The sequence below is a fragment of the Sebastes fasciatus genome, chromosome 4 (genome assembly GCF_043250625.1).
Source record: "Sebastes fasciatus isolate fSebFas1 chromosome 4, fSebFas1.pri, whole genome shotgun sequence".
Taxonomy (NCBI): Eukaryota; Metazoa; Chordata; class Actinopteri; order Perciformes; family Sebastidae; genus Sebastes; species Sebastes fasciatus.
This window is the reverse complement of record NC_133798.1, coordinates 12,690,734-12,699,495: the sequence shown is the minus strand read 5'-3', so window position 1 is coordinate 12,699,495 and position 8,762 is coordinate 12,690,734. Positions and strand designations below refer to the sequence as shown.

The 8,762-nt window shown below is 40.8% G+C and overlaps 3 protein-coding genes across 3 annotated transcripts; all 3 read right to left on the bottom strand.

Moving 5' to 3' along the window:
• Positions 1 to 2,453: 2,453 nt before the first annotated feature.
• On the bottom strand, positions 2,454 to 2,836 carry LOC141765819 (histone H4). Its single transcript, XM_074632065.1, has one exon. The coding sequence runs from the start codon at positions 2,811 to 2,813 to the stop codon at positions 2,502 to 2,504; it is 312 nt and encodes a 103-aa protein (XP_074488166.1). The 5' UTR covers positions 2,814 to 2,836; the 3' UTR covers positions 2,454 to 2,501.
• A 1,658-nt stretch (positions 2,837 to 4,494) lies between these two features.
• LOC141765818 (histone H2B 1/2-like) lies at positions 4,495 to 5,180 on the bottom strand. Its single transcript, XM_074632064.1, has one exon. It carries the CDS (start codon positions 5,079 to 5,081, stop codon positions 4,707 to 4,709), a length of 375 nt encoding a protein of 124 aa, XP_074488165.1. The 5' UTR covers positions 5,082 to 5,180; the 3' UTR covers positions 4,495 to 4,706.
• A 1,660-nt stretch (positions 5,181 to 6,840) lies between these two features.
• Positions 6,841 to 7,922, bottom strand: LOC141766882 (histone H2A-like). Its single transcript, XM_074634056.1, has 2 exons — positions 7,814 to 7,922; positions 6,841 to 7,380 (listed from the first exon to the last, which is right to left on the bottom strand). The coding sequence occupies exons 1-2, from the start codon at positions 7,920 to 7,922 to the stop codon at positions 6,881 to 6,883; spliced, it is 609 nt and encodes a 202-aa protein (XP_074490157.1). The 3' UTR covers positions 6,841 to 6,880.
• Between the last annotated feature and the right edge of the window lie 840 nt (positions 7,923 to 8,762).

Genomic DNA, 8,762 nt, shown 5'->3' with positions numbered 1-8,762 from the left:
TACTTTCATCAACAGACCACGAGGTCGATCACAGATTTACTGATGCTGAAATGGAGTAAACCCGTTCTGCGTACTTTAAACCCAGAGAGAAACAGCTTTTAATGGAAGATTACGAGGAAGGAGCATCTAATATGTAGAAAAGGAGACATGGCTGTCGGCTGCTCTAATGAAACAGAGATAAAAACGTGGTAGACAATAGCGGTAAATAATGGTAGTAATGGGGCAGACCATGCACAATTCCTGCTGTGCTAATTAATATGTGTTTTAAAGAACTGAAAAACTGTCAGATGTCTCTAGGTATATAGCACACATAAAATATTACTACTGCATCATTTACTCGATTTCTACTATGTTTGTATAATGTTTGGGCCAAACCGCCCTGACATATTTAGCTGGCCCATGTCACATGACTGGAAACCAATGTGAGATTAGAAACAAATGCAAGATGCTTTATTTGTGAGAATTAAGTGTCACACAGCAACAAAGGTAACCTCTGCAAACATTTAAAAACACAGATTGGAAGTTATAAAGGAGACTATTTACAATATTTCAGTAAATATGTTCACATCATGACAATTTTTATGCAATTTTACTCCTTTGTAATAAATGTATTGTATGGCCAGGAGAGGTCTTGAGAGTTGATTTTGAATGTAACGCACTTTGTAAAAACTCACAAATCCATTTATGAGTCATGATCAACAATAACTTTTAAAGATACAACAGGAACATGTCTTTAGTTGTAGTGGGTGGCTCTTAAAAGAGCCTTTGTGTTGTTGGTTTAGCAGCAGCTTTACTTGGAGCTGGTGTACTTGGTCACAGCCTTGGTTCCCTCAGATACGGCGTGCTTTGCCAGTTCACCGGGCAGCAGCAGGCGGACAGCGGTCTGGATCTCCCTGGAAGTGATGGTGGAGTGCTTGTTGTAGTGAGCCAGACGGGAGGCCTCACCGGCGATGCGCTCAAAGATGTTGCCCACAAAGGAGTTCATGATGCCCATAGCTTTGGAGGAGATGCCGGTGTCTGGGTGGACCTGCTTCATCACTTTGTAATGGGGCAGACCATGCACAATTCCTGCTGTGCTAATTAATATGTGTTTTAAAGAATTGAAAAACTGTCAGATGTCTCTAGGTATATAGCACACACTAAAAATAGCAAATATAGTTTGCAGAGATTTAAATAACAATGACAAAAGTGATGAAAAGAGTCAACGTTTAAAACCACAAAAGAACCTGCAGTACTTGGACAGAGATCTGGAGATAAAAAGGAAGACATTGAGGAAATTACAAAGAGCAGTAAGTGATCATTCCAGTGCACACTGTGAGCATGTACAGTATGTAACAATGTATTGATCATTGTTATACAGTAATTGTTATCGTTGTATTCTAGCATTGTGGATTAGTGGTTGTCATTACTCTTCATAGTAAATTTCCTAAATAATATATTAACTTCCACCGCTCACTGTTAAGGTGAAGTGACAGTAATTCCTTGAATGGTTTAATGATGACGGTTTCAGTTAACAGCAGGGGTGAGTGAATGTAACGTTATGTCCTAGTTTCAGGCTACTTACGCATTGAGTCGGTCCGCTTTTGTCTGCCACGTTTTTATCTCGCTGTTTTATTACAGAAGCCGACAGACGTTTCTCCTTTTCTAAATATTATATGCTTAACTCCCTCGTAATCTTCCATTAAAAGCTGTTTCTCACTGGGTTTAAAGTACGCAGAACACGTTTACTCCATTTCAGCATCAGTAAATCTGTGATCGACCTCGTGTTCTGTTGATGAAAGTAGTGAACGTGCATCTATCTGAATTACTTACACCTGGCTCAACCTAGTCTCTCCTCCTCAGCCTGGCTTGGCGTTCGTGAAACCAATTAAGCCAGGATGAACTGACTAGACTAGGTCAACCCTCGCTTTCTCTCTTATCCTGGATATCTTTATTCTGCTTTTGTGAAACAGGCCCCGGGACCATCAAGCACCAACCACATCAATTCAGTGAGGAAGACAAAACTGCTGTTTGCAGCCACAAAGCAACAAATATGACTAAAATACTACAGTAAACATTAATAAAACCAGTGCATTGAACAAAGCAAGAGAACATTTGGCAGCAGGAGAAACATCTCAGTCTGTGTTGAAGCATTCCTCCATCTCTCTCCCTTATTGTGCTCAATAAAGCTGCCACCAATATTCATACTAGCTAAAGCCCAACGGGAAATCATAACTGGTCAAATCTTATATAGAAATGGAATTTTTGTGCAGTACTTTCAATTAATTATATTATTCAGGTTTACTTTGTTTTTAGATCAACATTTCACTTTTATTTTTCTTTCTTGAGATTCTACAAATGTGGTAATTTATTACAAACACTGACAATATGATAACTTTTAAAACTGATAAATGTTATAAATGATTATCTGCAAGACTTTAAACAGGAGTTCAGCTCTTTATGTTGAGTAAGTGGGTGGCCCTTAAAAGGGCCTTTAGTGTTCATAAAGCAACAGAGTGTGTTTATCCACCGAAGCCGTACAGAGTGCGTCCCTGTCTCTTCAGAGCATACACCACATCCATGGCGGTCACGGTCTTCCTCTTGGCGTGCTCGGTGTAGGTGACGGCATCACGGATCACATTCTCCAGGAACACCTTCAACACACCGCGGGTCTCCTCGTAGATCAGACCGGAGATACGCTTCACTCCACCACGGCGAGCCAGACGGCGGATAGCGGGCTTGGTGATTCCCTGGATGTTATCACGGAGGACTTTACGGTGACGCTTTGCGCCTCCTTTACCGAGTCCTTTTCCTCCTTTGCCTCTTCCACTCATCGTTGCTGATCAATGTCTTTCTACTCAACAGTAAACTCTGGTCAGCTGGTTCACAGCTATTTAAATCCTGTCTGAGGACGTGATAGAAGACAGAGGCGGAGCTTCTCTTCTTCTTCTTCATGAAGGTTGATGATTAAACTCTTTGGTGCATCAGCGCCACCTACTGAACAACAGCATGAATCAGGGACAGCATGTCTCTTGTAAGACTTGTTGCTTATATACAAGCGAATGTAAAACATTTTGTACTCAATAAACTTCTTTGTAGTTAAGTACAGTACCAATCATGATGTGACTATATGTAGAAAAGTCAGCAGATATTGTCATAAGCTATTCTGTATGTTGTACTAGTTCATTTGATCTTTGTTTTCTCATCTCTTTCATTGTTTTTATTTATTTATTATCTTTATTTATCTTGTAATTAATCATGAAGTGGGGAAAACATTTACATAGTGTGGTTTTGTATGTGGTTTAGTATTTTGTGTTATTATTATTATGACTTATTATTTATATATATATACAATTATATTATAGATTTTACAATTAATATAAGAGAAGCTACGAGAATGGGCCTATAGAGTCTCCATAAATTGTTCATCAGCTGCCTTTTAAAGATGAAGTATGCGAGATTGGAGCAAATATGATAAATAAAAGTTATTCTTATAAAACGGTCGTTATGTCCTGACAGTAGTACATGAAGCAGGTGCCTCGGTGTCCTCCGGTGTCCTCCGGTGTCCTCCGGTGTCCTCCGGTGTCCTCCGGTGTCCTCCGGTGTCCTCCGGTGTCCTCCGGTGTCCTCCGGTGCTCCTAACAGCATCAGCAGGATTTCACAGACCGGAGAAAAACAAGCAGTCAGAGCTGATCTGAGGTACGCTGTCCATCTGCTGTCTATGAGAGCCGGCTGTCAATCACTCGCGAACTCCGACCGAACGGTCAAACTAGGCAGCGCTGATCAAATATGAATTAATATTATGTTACGTTAATGACTATTTCTCTCCTCAGATGTTCTCAATCATCTTGTAGGGCACAGTTTTGCTTTAAAATGAGAAAGTTTGTGACACGGGAGCCATCGTGATATCTGGTGAAGGAACACCAAGTTTTAGATTTTCTAAAGCCTGAAAACAGATCCATGATGAGGTGCAGAAGTCTAGTCTAATTGTTGCCCAATTATGCCAAAAACATACTGCCTACTGCCACTTTAACACGTCCAACAGTGACGATTATCTTTAAAACTCACTCCGTCTCGTTCTGGGTGTCCAGAGTTCAAAGAAGCTCTACTGTGGTTTCATGAGTCGCCTCCCCTCCTCAGATTGCCGATTTCTTTAATAATACCCATAAAATAATAATAAAATATTACTACTGCATCATTTACTCGATTTCTACTAAGTTTGTATAATGTTTGGGCCAAACCGCCCTGACATATTTAGCTGGCCCATGTCACATGACTGGAAACCAATGTGAGATTAGAAACAATTGCAAAGTCACTTCCACATGTAAATGAGTCAGGACACGAAGTGTGATGCTAATTTTCATCTGTAAATAAAATACAGCAAGATGCTTTATTTGTGAGAATTAAGTGTCACACAGCAACAAAGGTAACCTCTGCAAACATTTAAAAACACAGATTGGAAGATATAAAAGGAGACTATTATATTTCAGTAAATATGTTCACATCATGACAATTTTTATGCAATTTTACGCCTTTGTAATAAATGTATTGTATGGCCAGGAGAGGTCTTGAGAGTTGATTTTGAATGTAACGCATTTTGTAAAAACTCACACATCCATTTATGAGTCATGATCAACAATAACTTTTAAAGATACAACAGGAACATATCTTTAGTTGTAGTGGGTGGCTCTTAAAAGAGCCTTTGTGTTGTTGGTTTAGCAGCAGCTTTACTTGGAGCTGGTGTATTTGGTCACAGCCTTGGTTCCCTCAGACACGGCGTGCTTTGCCAGCTCACCGGGCAGCAGCAGGCGGACAGCGGTCTGGATCTCCCTGGAAGTGATGGTGGAGCGCTTGTTGTAGTTAGCCAGACGGGAGGCCTCACCGGCGATGCGCTCAAAGATGTCGCCCACAAAGGAGTTCATGATGCCCATGGCTTTGGAGGAGATGCCGGTGTCTGGGTGGACCTGCTTCATCACCTTGTACACGTAGATGGCGTAGCTCTCCTTCCTGGACTTTCTCCTTTTCTTGCCGGTCTTGCTGGCGGTCTTGGTGACGGCTTTCTTTGAGCCCTTCTTGGGCGCCGCTTTGGCAGGCTCTGGCATGATTACTGACTGAGGTATTTCCTAAAACAGACGATGACTCCTGTATCACAGACCGATCTATTTATATCCACTCATGCTAATCTGACTGTGCTGTTGCTCGCCCAGGATTGGTTGTTTTCTGAGCGGGAGGGTTGTTGCTCACATGGGAATATAACTACAGTAGCTGCAAGCCAACTGTCTGCCAGGTTGTTTTTCTAGTTAGTTAGTTAGTTAGTTAGTTAGTTATCCCAACTTGTTGCATTAGCAAACTGAGGGTGTTCATGTTATTCTGTAGTTTCCTCCACCTTACTTATGTAGGCCTCCCAAGTCCACTGTAGGTTTTATAGAAACATTTTCAGAACTTCTGTCCATTGTTATACCTGAATGTGATAATATTATGATTCTAGGTGATTTCAATGTAGCGGGCATGTATGCTGTCACTCCCTCCCGTTTTTTAAAATCATCCTCAGCAGGTACATTTTGCCAAGCCCTGGTCTCGTCTGACCTCCAGCTCTGTTCCTCAATGAAAACCTCCACTATTTTAAATTATTTTCATTCTACCTGTGTAAAGATTTTAGACAACATTGCTCCTGTTGGGCTAAAAAAAAAAAAGCCCAAAATGACAACCCAGCTCTGGCTTAATAATAACACCCACTTAATAAAGACAAAGTGCCGTAAAGCTGAACGCAAATGGAGGGCTACAAAACTTCCCATACTTCAAATACTTCCCCTTTATCTCGCCATCACTACCTGCTTGCATTCAAGTCAGTCTCTTATTATCCTTTAGTTATTCCTAGGTCAAGGCTAAAAACCAGAGGAGACCGAGCCTTTGGAGTCAGGGCCCCACGACTCTGGAACGACCTGCCGGAGGAGATCAGGTAGGCTAGCTCTGTTTTGTCTTTTAAATCTCTTTTTAAAACACACTTTTTCAGAATTGCTTTCTTTTAATCGGTTATTCTTGCTATTATTCTACTTGTTTTTACTGTGTTTTAGTACTTCATAACTTGCTTGTCATTTTTACTGTATCAACTATATTATTGTTTATTACTAACTGTTAATTTGTGTTGTTTTTTATGTATTTGTAAAGCACTTTGTAACTTGTGGTGTAAAGTGATACATAAATAAAGGTACTATTATTAGTAGTAGTATTACTTGGTCAGACATTACATTTGTGTGTGCCGAGAATGGGTGCAATTGACGCTGTGGATGAGTCTTCGTTCAGACTCACTGAATGAATATGAATATGTCGGTTAGGGTTGCTAACACACCGAGAAAAGATGTACATATGACAATTTTGATAAGTTGTTTACTATGTGTAATGGAGACTTAATGAAGAAATGTTGTTTTGTTTTTCACCTGAGGCCTTATACTACAAATGTGAAAATAATATTTTCACACAGAAATGAATATGGACAGTTATTATAAAGATTATTTTTTAAATTTTACTGAAAAAATTAGCCTATTTATTTTCATCTCAGTACGCTATAAGAAAGATATTTAACAACCCAACATTTAGTTGCATGCACCTTCTGGCGGCATACTGAAAATAACAGCTTTTCCCTTCGCTAATAGTATCCTCATTTGTAAGGTGTATTTTTAAAGTTATTAATAAACGAGGTTGCAGGCTAGTGTTTATTAAAAAGATACGGTCTATAACTGATGCAGTGAGATTTTATAAACACATGCCACATATATAGCCTAGGTATTTTTTCAGTTGGTGCGTTAGAGACATGAGGACCAGAACTCTTTATCTTGGGAGTGTTTGGCTCTTAAAAGAGCCTTTTGGGGGCTGGTTTCCAGCACTCAGCGAGTCTCCAGCTTTACTTGGACTTGGCGGCCTTCTCGGTCTTCTTGGGCAGCAGAACAGCCTGGATGTTGGGCAGCACGCCGCCCTGAGCGATGGTCACTCCGCCCAGCAGCTTGTTGAGCTCCTCGTCGTTGCGGACAGCCAGCTGCAGGTGACGGGGGATGATACGGGTCTTCTTGTTGTCGCGGGCAGCGTTTCCAGCCAACTCCAGGATCTCAGCGGTCAGGTACTCCAGCACAGCCGCCAGGTAGACGGGGGCGCCGGCAGCCACACGCTGCGCATAGTTTCCTTTACGCAGATGCCTGTGAACACGACCGACTGGGAACTGGAGCCCAGCACGGGAAGAGCGGGTGTTTGCCTTAGCTCTGGTCTTTCCGCCGGTTTTGCTTTTTTTTTTTAAAGACTTTATTAAATTTTTTACAATTTTACAGGAATTTGGTGAATATACATAGGATGTGACATGGATTACAATAGAATAATACAAAAAGAAAAGACAGTTATGCAAATAAAGTGCTATGTGGAGAAGTCATTGATTGTTCGTTAAAAGTGCCTCCTTGAGCGCACAAGGTTAGAGGTCAATTGATAAAGGCCGGAGCCGGAAGGACCGGGCTCTGGGGCATGGGTAACATCACAATGTTCAGGGTAAGATCACAATGTTCAGGGTAAACATCACAATGTTCAGGGTAAACTTCGCAAAGTACAGGGTATCAGAAGTCCAGTTGGCTCCATGGGAGGATCTGGTTCTTGTCCAAAGTTCTCCTCCTTCTGAGGTCAGTCAGTATTTGCTTCACAACGGTATCGCTGTCAATCACAGTCTGTTCCAAGACCATGACGCACCTTGTTTTCCATAGCTTGAAGCAAGTGATGCTAATAATTAGTTGTGAAAGTTCTTTTTGTTTTACAGACATCTTTTCATCCAACAAGCCATACATCACAGATTTATAACCGACTTCATGAGCCAGGCCGAGGCCTTGGAGCATGGACCAGACCTCCTGAGCTCTGTAACAGTCCATGAGCAGGTGTTGCTGCGTCTCGTCTTCGTTACAATAAATCATGGGACATGTTTTTGTAGTAACGCAACAACTCCATGAGACAACAGCTCTTACAGCAAGTCTGTTAACAGATATCAGCCACCGCACATCTCGAATGCTCTCTGAGAGGTTTTTAGTTTTCAATGTTTTAATTACTTCAGTACTTTCAGTGTCAGTTAAAAATTTATGTTTTATTAGGCCGCCATATTTAGAATCTTTATTTTTTTGAATATCATTTTACTTGGTAAGCCATTCCAGTCAATCTGCAAATCTTGGTATTGTGAGATGAAGTCTCCATATATCAATTTATAATCAGGGCCTTTTCTGGCTCTACCTCTCCTCTTTCTCCACATGGAGACATCTCCAACCCAGAGAGCCTTCCTGCAGATGGCAGCAGAGACATTTTTAATAAAAGCTATATGCAGTCTACTCCCCAGCTCAACAGCTCCTAACCCCCCGTATTCTTTGCTTTTAAACATTAGTTCTCTTTTAGTTACTTCCCTGGTTGTACCCCAGATTAAATTAACACACTGTTTATTTTATTTAATTATCATTTTGTTGGATGGAGGGAAGATGTTGGCTAGGAAGAGGAGTTTGGATAGGATGAAGGTTTTGACGATGTTAACTCTTGTTTTATAATTAGTGCTCTTGTTTTCCCATTTTTTCACCTCTTCTTTGATGTCACATAGTTTGTTTTCCCAGTTTCTTTCACTACATTCTCTATTACAAAAGGATACGCCCAGTATTTTAATTTCTTGATTAACTTTGATGTTAATATTTTGTCTGTCCCTCTCAGCTCCGATCCAAACTCCCTCAGTTTTATTTTGATTTAATTTGGCGCCAGATGCAAGTTCATATAGAGAC